Below are 14,074 nucleotides of genomic sequence, written 5' to 3' on the forward strand. Positions count from 1 at the left end.
TGAGTCTCCTCGAAAAGGTTTTCATGTCGAAGGAAATGGTTGATGTGTATGGATCAGCAGCTAGATTAAATCTTGCTGGTCTAACTAGCACGAACATCCATGAGGATGGTCGCCATTGTCACTCCTTGAACGTTATTCGGAATCATCAACTTCTTTTACTCCGGGACTGATGTAAGGCTAACAAGTTTTGGTTATCAGATCAGAAGAACAAATGTACTTCAACTCTGTGAATATACAAGGATTGAGTTAGTAAATTTAGTGCAGCAATTGTCACTAGCAAACATATTTATCATACTATTCAGTGATTAGATTTTCCCTTGGATTTGACCTTTTTTTTTATAATTGTTTTACTCTCATCAAACTTAAGGCCCCTCACTTAAACCGTGGTACTAAGTCTAAGTGGCTTTTTAATCTTGCTTTGGATGAGTAAAAATTTTAGACAACGTCGAAGTTTTAGCTTTCTACAAAAGATCTCCAACTTCCGTGAATTATCTTAGGTTAGGCTAGCCAAACGAAAATTATCTTATCAAACGTGGAGCTAGTATGTCCAAGTTACAGGGACAAGGCTATGATGGAGCTAGCAATATGAAAGGTGAGCTAAATGGCCATAAAACAAAGATTTTGAACAAGTATCGTCGAGCATTTTATGTTCATTGTTTTGCACACCAACTTCAACTAGCTCTTGTAGCCGTTGCAAAGGGAATTGAGGGTGTCGTCATTTTGTGCTATGAAGAGAGCTTTTTCTGTTATGAAGATTGTGAAAACACCATTGCGTAACAAAACGGGAGATCAATGGTTGAGTGATAGCATGCTTGTTTACATTGAGAGAGATGTATTTGCTTTTATTGATAATGAGCCTATTATGCGACATTTTCATGACATGAAACCTCGTCGACAACAATTGTAATTTGTTTGTATTGATTAATTATGAAAGACATTACTATATAAAAAGATTTAGTTGTTGCCATTTTTCTTTAACCTTGCACTCTTTTAAGTTCGCCCCTCCTCCCAAGAAATCCTGGCTTCGCCATTGCACACACGGTCCGAAAAGTGTTAGAAATCGCGATTCTGGTTTAAGTTTATCATCTCGTCCCTGAATCCCTACAAACAGATACAAGCAGGGGAAAACTAGAGATTTTTTGTTCTTCACTTTTATCCTAAGTGCCAACAAAGACTTCAAAACACACCATCAGGTTAGTTCAATCCTTCTAACTGTTATAACTTTTATTCTATGTTTTTTTTCTTTTACTTTGTCTAATCTAGTCATAAATTTCCTTGTGTAGTATAATTATTTCATCTTTATTCACTCTAGTCTATAGCTAGCTGCCGCATGTATGGTTGGAGCGTGGCATTTAAACCAGTAGGTAACTGACTATGAATTTTCATTGAACCCTAACAGTGTTTTAGGGGACAGTTATAATAAATAAGCCCTAATTAATAATATCGCGTACTATAGCCTAACGAGGTAGCTAGGTATTTAGATTATTTCATTCACTATAAGTAAAAGGCCAAGTTATGGCCAAATTTCCCATCCCACAATCACTTGTCTCATACAAGTGCAATACAACGTCCTTAAGAAAAGAACGCAATCCATAAAATTACAAGAAAAATCCATAGAATTAGAAGCTGCGTGGGACGTCCTTAATATCATGGGTCTTTTGAGGATTTGGGTCACCCTTCTTAAGACTCCTTGTGCAAATTTTTGGGGGAGGGAATGGAATCTGCTTGACATTGCCACAGCTGGTATCTTTCTGAGTGTGCATGTCCTTTGCTTGTTTGCACCGTTTTACTTCACATGGACGGCATTTTGGTTGGCAATTGTGCTATTCTTCGTCACTGGTTTCGGAGTAACTCTTTCTTACCATAGAAACCTTGCTCATAGGAGCTTTAGGCTCCCAAAACTGCTCGAGTACTTGTTTGCCTATTGTGGGGTTCTCTCAGTTCAGGTATGTATGTCAAAACATCTCATAGCAATAACAACACTTTTTCAACTTTTGTTATTTTTCTCATCTTTCTTCTTTGTATATTTTTAGGGTCTATATATTTTTACTAGGGTCTGCATTAGGTTAATGAGAAAAAGCTGCGTTTGATGTGTTTATGGTTTGCAGGGTAGCCCGACTGAGTGGGTGAGCACACACCGGTACCATCACCAATTTACCGATACGGAGAAAGACGCTCACAGCCCACTTAAAGGATTTTGGTTTAGTCACATGGGTTGGATTCTCGACAGCCGTTCTCGGTTTGGAAGAGTAAACCACACACTTTCTTAGTCTCTAAGCTGATAACTCCTCACATGTTATGTGCTAGAATATCTTTGGTACAAATACTAATACTTGTTTTGTTAAATTTTCAGTACGGAGGTCTTCGGAATGTTGAAGACATAAATAAGCAGCCATTCTATGTGTTTCTTCATCATACAGTCCTTGTACATCCATTTCTCCTGGGATGTATACTATATTACATCGGTGGATTTCCGTTCGTGGTTTGGCCAATGGTGAGAGAGCTAGATTTCTATTTTCCTTTTTTTTTTCGTCTTTGAGCATATATGTATATAGCTAGAGCTAGCCCTCATAAGTTTGAATAATAAGTTCCTTATGATTTCAGGGCGTGAGGATGGTGGTCAATTACCATAGCACTTTCTTGTTGGAAGTTTGAGTAGAAATTTCCTTGTCCCACATTGGCCATTCCCAAAAGAGTTTATCACTTTATAAGGCTTTGTCCTTTAAAGAAAGTAATTGGAGTAATAGGCCTGGAGACTAAAATTGGGCTCACCCTTGGGGTTGGGCTTTGGGGTGTATTAATTATTTGGTAATTAATATATAATTAATATATCTAATAATTAAATTAATTAATTATTTTCGGAATTAATTAATTATTTTTAATTTCGAATTTAAATTAATTAATTATTTATTTTTTCCAACAGACTCATCTTTTCAGATGAAGTCTGAAGTGTGAAAACGCAGAAACAAAAACACCCATTTCAGCAGATGTCTCCCAACAGTTGCATCCCTTCTTTATACCTGTTGCGAACAGGTACAATCACATTATATATACATCCATCTGCATGGCATTTACAATATAGAAAAATCATAAATCTCCTCCTGCAATCTTAAACATCCTTACTGAGAGAACCACATTAATATTCGCCAGAAGTCTATTTTCCGGTGCTGGAATTTCTGACTTAGATCGTTGAATCCTGGTGGAACAGACGTCCGTTGAACTACAAGCACAGAGTAGGGACGAAATTTCTGTTTCAAGGACATTGCGGTACGCAAGCCTCGATCTTCAAGTTGTTTGTTTTATAATTCATATTCTAGTTTATATTCTGTTAGTTTCTATTGCATTTATTATTTATTAGCATATATAAATTATCACAGATTGTTGACTTAAATTCAACAATTCTTTGTAAATTCGGCTGGACACACTTGGGGATATCAGGCATGGAACACCGGCGATCTCTCAAAAAACCTTTGGTATATATTATACGGATATTCATAGTTGAGAGATAAATATTTATTTTGAAATTTATGTTAACATACATACATACATACATATATATTGTATACATGTACGTACAAGTATTTATTTATGGATAATCTTGAACTTCTATAGGTGGGTGGGGCTGGTTGCACTTGGTGAAGGATGGCACAATAACCACCATGCTTTTGAATACTCAGCTCGACATGGCCTCGAATGGTGGCAGATTGACGTGACTTGGTACATCATAAAATTTCTTGAGGCTCTAGGGTTGGCAACAGATGTGAAATTACCGTCGGCGGCTCATAAGCGACGTTTGAAGGCTAAATCCATGGCCGCTCAAGATTAGGCGGCTTGGCATGCCATGCCATGATATATCATGGAGACCTTTGCTTGCGGGCTAGCTTAAACTTGTATTTGCTTATTTAGTTTACGATAAGATGTTATTCTTCATGCATGGTCATGGTATGGACCTAGCTTCTTGTTGAAAATGGTTTGTATTCTTGTACTAAATTAATGCTCTACTTCAGAAGATCCTCGGATCTGTACTAAAGTGGTTTGAATTATAAGCAAGTTCGAAATAAGAGGAATTATAGTTCATGTCCATGTTAGTTGTGTGTGGTTATGACGTAATAACTTTCAGTCACTTTCTATCATAACTCCGTTCATTTTCTTGAAAGGAATGTTTTGTCTTTCTCATATCGCTTACGTCGTTGCCTCAACATTTTTGTACGACGGTAGTTGAGGCACTAAACATGCAAAAGTTAAAGACGAATGGTATAAATTTTATCACTTCTACTATCTTGTTTGAGAAAGGGTAATGTTAGGGAGACTAAATTTGTAGATAAAACGGTATAGAAGTTGATGATTGGATTATTACCCCTAGTAATGCAAGGAAGATTAAATTTGCAAATTAAATGATGTGTCACTAATAGGAATAAGCACGTTTATCAACGCTTAAGTAATAAGTCTATCATTAACTTTCATGTCATTTAGTTTACAAAATTTTTGTCTACAAATTTTGTCTTACTAGCATTACCCTTACTTAATTGTTGATTGACGTACTTATTTTTTGTTGGTGACACATCATTTAGTTTGCGAATTTAGTCTACCTAACATTACCCTTTGAGAAATGCTAATTAAGTTGCCCCCAAAGTGATTCTAAAAGGACTCTCCACCCACGTGGAGTTGCACTTCCCAACTAACTTAATCTGGGTTTCAGGTTCTAAAAGATGCTAGACGCTAGTCAGAAGGCGGGCTGGGCCTAGTGCCTAGGCGGCTAGGTGGGGCCTAGGCAGACTAAGCGGATTTAAGTAATTTACTATGTATCGTATAAACAAGTGCCTATTTATATTAAAAAAATACATAATTGTATTGAGATCATAAATTGCAAAATAAAATGAACATATAGATTATAAAGTAATAGAACATACTAAAAGCAGGGGAGCAAGCATATAATGAGTGTCATCCAAGTATTCAATGAGTCTCTTACATTTTATTAAAGAAATAAAATGCAAAATGAAAAGTTATTGACTTTCTGTGTAGGCACTAGGCAGGGCCTGAGCAACGTTAGGTGGGAATTTTTAGAACAGTGCTACCAAATACAACTAATCATAAATAAAATTGAATTAAATTTTTTTTTAACAAACGACATTATCTACACTAACAGGTAAGGGGTAGACTTAGCCTCACAATAGACTAGCAATAATGTGGTTCAAATTCGCCTTTGGCGAGAATCGAACCTAAGACCTCTCGCTCACAAGGAAAGAGGAATACCACTAGATCGTAAAACTAAATAGCAAAAACTAATATTATTCTCTCTCCCTTTCCTCCTTCCTCACCCTTTCTTCTTCCCGATGAAAGACCTGAAAAATTATAGTATGAAAATTTTGACATTATTCTTACCAAGAAAAGTAAATTTAGTCACATCATCCTCACATGATTACAATAACAAATTGGGCGAGAAAAGAAACTGATTCAACTCGTGAAAATTGCGCGAGAATTTTTTCAGTTTAAGAGTTTAGATCTTGGGTTGTATTTCTTGTTCAAATATTTAAGTTGTGGGGTTTTTCGCTAATTTTTTAATGTGATTGTGCAACTTTCAAGCTATTATTACTAATTCATGGTGTGAAGCAAAAAATAATCCCAAAAAAACATAGAGATGACACATGAATTTTTTTTACAAGAAGGATGATATTACCCTCGAGGCACACTGGAATTTTCATGCACATGCAACGGACAATAACGACTCAATCAAGAAGAGTCAAAGGTGATCTTTATGGAATTCATTCAAACTTCCCTCGTCACCCCCTCATTGATTTTATTCAATAAGGTAACCTCTAAAACTTCCTATTTAATTTGGGAATAATTACCACGATAATTGCAAGATATTATTTCACATAATATCTTGCAATAATTCATCCAATTCCACCATAGCCACTCTCCATCCAAAGGGATGGCCACCCTCCTATAAATATGCCACTTATCCGACTAAAATGCTAACCCATTTGCTACTTACAAACTTCTGAAAATACATTCTTTTCATAATACTAACTTTGGCATCGAAGATTCTTCAGCCAAAAGCCCCTTAACATTCATCATGGGCGCTTTTGGCATTAATCAAAGTTGTTATTATTTTGCAGGTGCATTTCCGTCAAAGCAAGAGACAACGGAAATCTACATCCAAAAATTAGTGCTTTCGTTGAGAGTTTGATTCACATGCTCGAAGAAGACTTTCGTATTCAAAGTTTCTCATTTCTCGTTCATACGTAAATTTTTCATACGTTCTTATTCCTAGAATTTTTTAATTCTTTGAAGCTCTATGGCATGGAGGCTTTGAAACAATAGTAAATGTAGCCCACGAGGCAGCAGCCCAGTAAGCAACTGTAGATTAGCAGGCCCACGTGGTAGCAATAGCAGCTGCACGAGGTAGCAGCCTAATAAGCAGCTGCAGAGCAACAGGCCCATGAGGGAGCAGCCCAGCAAGCTGCTACAATGCAGCCAATCCAGCACTTGCGAGCCCAAGGCCAGCGTGAGCCCAGAGCACCTCCAAGCCAAGCAGGCCAGACCAACCTGGTCTAAGCCGCGGTGACAACTCCCTTAGCCCAGGTACAATGCGATTCTAGTGTCGCACCATGCCCACGTGCCCCGCATATGACTCGACCCATTTCCACGACCCAGCCATATCCCATGGCCCACCAGGCAATCCGACTGGTGTAAGATCAGGTCAACCATCCCGACTTTAGATTTCTGGACCGACGATTGAACTAGGGGTATTTTCGCCCCAATTTTCTGCAGATTTGCCCTATCCCGGCTTAAATTTTGCACACGTGGTCCACTACACTTCTATCATTCATGGAGAAACCTACCATCCAAGCTCTTCCATTCAGCATGACAAACAACACTTGTCCTAACAAGTCATAGGAATAACGAGCGCCCTCACGCAACAAACGACCTTGGTCAATCAGCTTTTACAGCGCACTAAGATGCAACGTGCCCTAGACGAGGTGTCCCGAAGCAGGATAGAAGCAGATGACGATCATCTCCAGTAGTGTCCCAGCAAATAGCCCATCGAACAGCCATAAACTTAGTGTTTTGGCAATGTACAATCCCGCCTAAGTCCTCAAGATAGTGTATACTTTCATCTTAGCGCACGGATGAACGTGCACTCCCTGTTAGGCTCACGGATGAGTATACATTCACGGTTGGGGCCACACTCCGATGATCAACATCGAAAACCTTCTAGGTGAAGTGTTCATTCGTGGTTAAGCCCGCAAGGAATTCTCTCTAACATGTGCTACACGACACAACCCGTTATGATATCAGGTATGACACGAACACGGAAAACACGACACGAATGTCAGGTCTAATCACGTGTAAAATGAGTTCATTACCACTCACATGCGCATTCTTCGAATTAGGCACTTTTAGGTTTAAATCTACACACATTTTCCATATCACTACACTTTATGGTTTCGTCACCTTTCTGGTGTCTGCCAGTACAACTCGATTCAAAGTCCAGGTGGACATTTTGGGTCAAGTTGTGTTATTATCCCTATTTTTATCCAAGAGTTTTTTGTTTTTTCATTGGATCTGTTCATTTTTATTATGTTAAGAATCTAATCAATTAGAATTTTAAATTTTTTTGCTATTTTAATGTTTTGATTGGTTTTGATTGCATTGTGCAATTCAATCTTTTTTTTTTATTGAGATTCTGATTGTATCTACACATTCTAATTATTTTATTTGGACTAGTAACTCAACAGTAGAGTACTCGGCTTTTTAGTGCGGCTAGCATCTTTTACACATTTGTATGTAGCAAAAGATTCATCCATACCATATGTAGAGTTTGTAAGACCACAACTAATCCAGAAATGAATGAATGGAAAAATCAGCATGTCGTATCAATGGATAATTCAGAGAATATTTCATTCTTACCGAATAGGTCCAAAACCTTATTTAAAAATTTTGAATTCTTGTCGTGTAATAAAATAAATGAATTTGGTCGAGTGAATAAATGGGTAAAGCCCTACTACGGTTCCAATTATAGGGAAACAAAAAGTAATGAGCTTCTGTTCTTAATTTTTGAATGATTACCCGATCTAATTAGATGTTAAAAATATATTAGTTCTTAATACGGGAAAAACTTTTCCCATGAGTGGATTATAAATTCTTATGAGTCCTAATTATTAGCTATTACCTATTATGGGTTAGAGATAAATGTGTAGAAGAAGGTAGTATAGTGATAAAGATTATTCAAAATCAAAAGAGCGATTGGATTGAAAAAATAAAGGACTTCTAACCATCTTGTTACCCTAGAATGAACATAAATCAATTAGATGAAAAAAGAGAGGCTAGAGAGTCTGTTGAAGAGTCTTACTTGTTCCGAGGTATTTTCTTACTATAATACCTTGTTTTGACTTTATTGTACTATGTATCATTTGATAACCCAATAAATCCCCTATTTCTTTTCTTGTTCAAATTTAAAATGGAAGAATTTCAAGGATATTTAGAACTACCTTGTTTTGACTGTATCGTACTATGTATCATTTGATAACCCAAAATTCACTTATTTCTTTTCTTGTTCAAATTTAAAATGGAAGAATTTCAAGGATATTTAGAACTAGATAGACATCAGCAACATGACTTCCTATACCGACTTATCCTTTGGGAGAATATTTATGCACTTGCTCATGATCATGGTTTAAATAGGTCGATTTTGTTGGATAATGTAGGTTATGACACTAAATATAGTTTACTAATCGTAAAACGTTTAATTAGTCGAATGCATTAGCAAAATCATTTGATTATTTCCGCTAATGATTCTAATCAAAATCAATTTTTTGGGTACATCAAAATTTGTATTCTCAAATGTTGTCAGAGGGAATTGCAGTTATTCTAGAAATTCCGTTTTCCCTACGATTAGTATCTTCCTTAGAGGCGACAGAAATTGTAAAATCTTATCATTTACGATCAATTCATTCAATATTTTCTTTTTTAGAGGAAAAATTCCCACATTTAAATTATGTATCAGATGTACTAATACCCTACCCCATTCATCTGGAAATCTTGGTTCAAACCCTTCGCTATTAGGTAAAAGATCCATCTTCTTTACATTTATTAAGACTCTTTCTTCACGAATGTTATAATTTGAATAGTCTTATTACTCCAAAAAAAAAGTGATTTTTTCAAAATGTAATCCACAATTATTCTTGCTCCTATATAATTCTCATGTATGTGAATACAAATCCATTTTACTTTTTCTTCGTAATCAATCTTCTCATTTACGATTAGCCTCTTCTGGTATCTTTTTTTAGTGAATACATTTCTATGGAAAAAAAAATCTTGTAGAAGTCTTCGTTAATGATTTTCCGACTGCCATCTTATGGTTCTTTAAGGATTCTTTTATGCATTATGTTAGATATTGATTTTTCTTTGAATGATACCCCTGATATCAAGGAAAATCAATTCTTTCTTTGAATGATACCCCTTTTCTGATGAATAAGTGGAAATATTATCTTGTCAATTTATGGCAATGTCATTCTTATGTGTGGTCTCAACCAGGAAGGATTTATACAAACCAATTATCCAAGCATTTCCTTGATTTTTTTTTTTTTGGGTTATTATTCAAGTATGCGACCAAACCTTTCGGTGGTACATAATCAAATGCCAGAAAATTCATTTATAATGGATAATGCTATAAGAAGATTGATACATTAGTTCCAATTATTCCTTTGATTGGATTTTGATATTATTGATCAATTTGTGCATATATGCATAAATCTTTCTCATTATTACAATGGATCCTCAAGAAAAAAAAGTTTATATCGAATAAAATATATATGTGGCATCCCGTTCTCAGACTTATTGTATTTTCTTCTCAGTTGTAGTGAAATTATCAAAACGGCCCTGAGATGCCAAGCAGGCCTTCCACGTGAACCTCAATTTTCCCTTCATTTTTCAATTCTTATTTTTACGAACACGTGACCGCAGGCATGACTCAATTTAGAGTTATAATGAACTAATTACGTGTAAAACTACTGGGACAATTTTAAAACTTGAATTATGACCTTGTGCAGTGTGCATCACTGCCTTGTTGCGATGGGAGACTGATTTTGTGCAGTATACCCGTGTGAATCATGCATCGGCCTTATTAAGGGGTGGTTTGGGAGTGATGTGCTTAAAAAAACAAGCACCCATGAAAAAAAGCTGTGAGGGTTTTAGGTGTTTGGTAAACTGAAAAAATAAAATGGCTTATTTTGGAAGCTGCTGTGAGAATAAGCTGAAATCAAAGGAAAAAGCTGAAGCCGCTATTTGCAGCTTTGGAAAACTGACTTTTTTTCAAAGCACACGGAGCTACAGTGCTCCTTTAATGAAAAGACCCACTATCAGACTGCTTTTTTTTACCAAAAGCACTTTTACAAAAAAGTTTACCAAACACTTTGCTGATTTATTTCACAGCCGCTTATTCTCACAATACAGCCGCTTATTCTCACAGCAATTTTTTTTTAAAGCACAGCAATACCAAACCAGCATTGCATATCAATGTTTACCCTTAAATCTTTATTATTATATTGTCGCAAATGGATATTACATAAGTATTTATTTAGGTTTTAAACACCCCACTCTCCCACTCCATCAGACACCATCATTACTTTTCCACTATTACATGTCTCTCACTTCTTCTCTCTCGTCCCATTCCCCATTTTTATTCGGACAAGGATTGTCTGCCCTCCTAGTTGTGGTGCCCTTCCATACCCTCCTATTTTGTGCTGTCACGGTTAAGCCACGTCAATATTTTATATTTTTATTGTTTTTTGTCTTATTATCTCATTAAAAAATTAATATAAAATGTTGATGTGGCTTAACCGTGACCGCACAAAATAGGAGAGCATGGAAGGGCACCACAACTAGGAGGGCAGACAATCTGCCTCCTTTTTGTTCTCATGTCAGCCGGCCCTCTCTCAACTCCTCACTCAACCATCAATATACATCATTACTCACTCTTTCTTCCACATTAAACCACACATCACCATCACTCCCTCTTTTTCCCTTCACTCTAGCCGGCTCACTCTCCCTCCCAATACCTCACACACACACACACACACACACACACACACACACACACACACACACACTCTCTCTCTCTCTCTCTCTCTCTCTCTCACATCCCACTGACATCTCTCCCGCACCTTTCTTAACTCTCTCCTGCAGCTCTCCTTATCCTTGCACACTCAATTCTTCCTCTCGGCGCAACCCAGGTGGCCACCATACCACGTCCAAACATGACCCAAATTCACTGAAAAATCACCTAAACTTCTAGAACTTGCCCCTATACTTGAGAAAGCAAGAAATAGGGAGAAAACGAAGGAATTCTAAGATAAAAAAATGAACAAACCCGACGAATCGAAGCCCTCCATCTCAGTAAGGTGAACCTCCCTCCTTTAATCTGGCCTTTTCTAGTGCGTTTTACAAGCTTGCATGCAAGTTTCTGTGCGCTTAACGTTTGTTCAATGGTCTGTGATGCATCATTTATCTCTTCAAATTCGTAAGAATTCCTGGAATGGGAATGCAAAGCTCTACAATCTTCAAGAAACTTCGCATTATTGGTCTCCACTATTCTGGTGAATGCATTAGCACAGTAGAACCTGAAACCTTTGGATTTTTCTACATAACCCACAAAATAACAACTAGTGGTCCTCATGTCTAATTTCTTTTCATTGGGATTATAGAGTCTAGATTCACACCTACAACCCCAAGTATGAAAGTGAGCTAGACTAGGCTTTCTTCTTGTCCATCTTTCAAATGGTGTGGATGCAACAGCTTTAGTTGGTACTCGATTTAAAATGTAAGTTGCTGTTTTGATTGCTTCTCCCCAAAGAAATTCTGGCATTTGTGAATGAGAGAGCATACTCCTTACCATCTACTTCAAGGTCCAGTTTCTTCGTTATGCAATGATTTGATATAAACTAACACACAAATTAAACCCTCTTTTTGACAAGGGGTGTGATATCCTCACACCCCATTTTACTTCTCACACATCTTTTTACTTTTCGGCCATCGAATAGGATGAATTGAAGAAGATCAACGGACAGAAATTATCAAAGGGTGTGTGAGAAGTAAAATGGGGTGTGTGGATAACACACCCCTTTTGACAATTGTAGTATGGATAAATAGGGATCGTTCTAGGCCAGAGATTAGGAGGGACTGCTAATCAACTCAAATTAGACTCAATTATACGTAACTAGACTTGAAAACACTAAATTAGACTCTTATGACTTAAAATTGACTCAAACTACTCAAAACAGCACAAAACAAGCAAACTGACTCAAAACTAACACTAAGGATGACTTTAGACGAATTTTGAACTAAAAAGATTCAAAACATTAAAAAGACACCAATTGGACAGATTCTAACCTAAAGACACGAAATATAAAAGGGGGTTTTGTTTTTGACGAATTTAAAACTTAAACTTAGTTCTTGGAGACACAAACTAAAGCTAATACAAATTTAGGGTGTTTTAAGGGTGAATGGCTAGCTAGAGGGTCATTCTCCACACATGACACATATGCATACGAATCGATTTCCAGTTACTCTTCCTATAAACCATGAATGACAACGCCCCAAATTAACCGTGAACAACACTAATTAACCCTCAGATTTTCCTAAGTTCATTGAATTGAACTCAGCATCGCAACCAAATTATTCTTATTAAGTTCCCTACATGAACAGCATGATAGAGATACGTATCAAAGATCATTAAGTTCTATGAAAATCATAAGCATTGACAAGGCATTCGTAACTATGAACAACATGATACTCCTGCTAAGAATTCACTTAACACAATCATGACTAGTGACTTTTACTACTTGTGAATATAAGTTCATAACGATTAGGTGAAATTCCCTTATATTCTAGCATCAAATCCTTGCATGCAAACTAAATAGGCCTCCTTAATCAACACACAAGAACAAGTTATCAATCAAACAGATAAGTAAATTACATTCACGATTTATGAAATCATAACTGGATGTAATCAATTCATATCACATATATGTTCATGGCTTTGAATTCGCCTCTAGCCAAAACGAGTTTAGTTCCTCATGTTTGCAATTAAACAAAGATAACTTAAATTAAACATTGAAAATAAAAGATAGAAAACACCTAAGAACGCTCCAGCAATCCAATCTTGAATGGCAGGGCACGGCAAAGGGTCTCCTCTCCTTTCTCCTTGCAAAGCTGCGGCACAAAAAGGGATTTATGAGTATGATGGATGTATGGTGCGAATTTGTGGTGAAAGGTGGGTAAATTATGAGGGATGCAACACAATATATTTATAGGAAGAGGGAAGGCACGACAAGGGTGCGAAAGAAGAGGATTAGGACTCCAAATTAGCAAGGAAAGAGGACACTTCTAATCAGATTCCAGGGAGGAAAATGAGTAGTCTTTGCATCAGGAAATAGAGCTTCTAGAAAGGCTAGGTGCGGCACCAATTTAGGGATAGGGTCTTGGCTTCTAGAAACCTGATTTGTAGGTATCCTAATCTGAAAATAAGTACCCCTTGCAACTGGAATTAAGGTAGATTAGGATTAGGATAGGATAAGATAAAATAAGGTTGGATAAGGTTTTGGATAATGTTCCTTCTTTTTAGCTGATTCCTTATCTTCTTTGTCTTAAATTCATTCTTCCAGATTTGTAGCACATTCCTAGCCTCTTTGAACTTCAAAAACGTCCATCCACCTTGCTCCATTCATATGTTATCCATTCTTGGCCCAAAACTGCTCTAAAATGCTCCAAATTGCACTTTCTTGCCAACTTTGTCATTTGGACCTACAAACACACGAAAATAGCTTAAGACACTACAATAAGTAGAAACTAGCTATGAAAATGCAAGAAAACAAGCTAACTAAGTCGCATAAATATGCTCCTATCATGCAACACCATTTTGTGATGGTGTACCAGGAGTTGTATATTGAGCTGCAATTCCTTCTTGTTCTAGAAAAATGGCAAATGGTCCCTTATGTTGTCCTTTCTCTATGCACATTCCACAATATTCACCTCCTCGATCGGACCTTACAACTTAATTGATTTCCCCAAT

At 36.8% G+C, this 14,074-nt stretch overlaps 1 protein-coding gene and 1 pseudogene across 3 annotated transcripts; both read left to right on the forward strand.

Annotated features, from left to right (window-relative positions):
* The first annotated feature begins 1,513 nt into the window (after window positions 1-1,513).
* On the forward strand, window positions 1,514-4,083 carry LOC126601990 (palmitoyl-monogalactosyldiacylglycerol delta-7 desaturase, chloroplastic-like). 3 transcript variants are annotated; one of them, XM_050268758.1, is made up of 6 exons: window positions 1,514-1,946; window positions 2,109-2,249; window positions 2,354-2,494; window positions 2,605-2,637; window positions 3,400-3,473; window positions 3,613-4,083. In XM_050268758.1, exons 1-6 carry the CDS (start codon window positions 1,650-1,652, stop codon window positions 3,824-3,826), a joined length of 900 nt encoding a protein of 299 aa, XP_050124715.1. In that variant the 5' UTR covers window positions 1,514-1,649; the 3' UTR covers window positions 3,827-4,083. The 3 variants fall into 3 exon arrangements, with proteins under 3 accessions (XP_050124715.1, XP_050124717.1, XP_050124716.1); XM_050268760.1 differs by lacking the exon at window positions 2,605-2,637 and adding an exon at window positions 3,209-3,267 and having other exon boundaries at window positions 3,439-3,473; XM_050268759.1 differs by lacking the exons at window positions 2,605-2,637; window positions 3,400-3,473 and adding an exon at window positions 3,209-3,267.
* Window positions 4,084-8,572: 4,489 nt separating this feature from the next.
* Window positions 8,573-9,293, forward strand: LOC126605323 (maturase K-like; annotated as a pseudogene).
* Window positions 9,294-14,074: the final 4,781 nt, after the last annotated feature.

This window comes from Malus sylvestris, chromosome 15 (genome assembly GCF_916048215.2).
Source record: "Malus sylvestris chromosome 15, drMalSylv7.2, whole genome shotgun sequence".
In the NCBI taxonomy this organism is placed as follows: domain Eukaryota; kingdom Viridiplantae; phylum Streptophyta; class Magnoliopsida; order Rosales; family Rosaceae; genus Malus; species Malus sylvestris.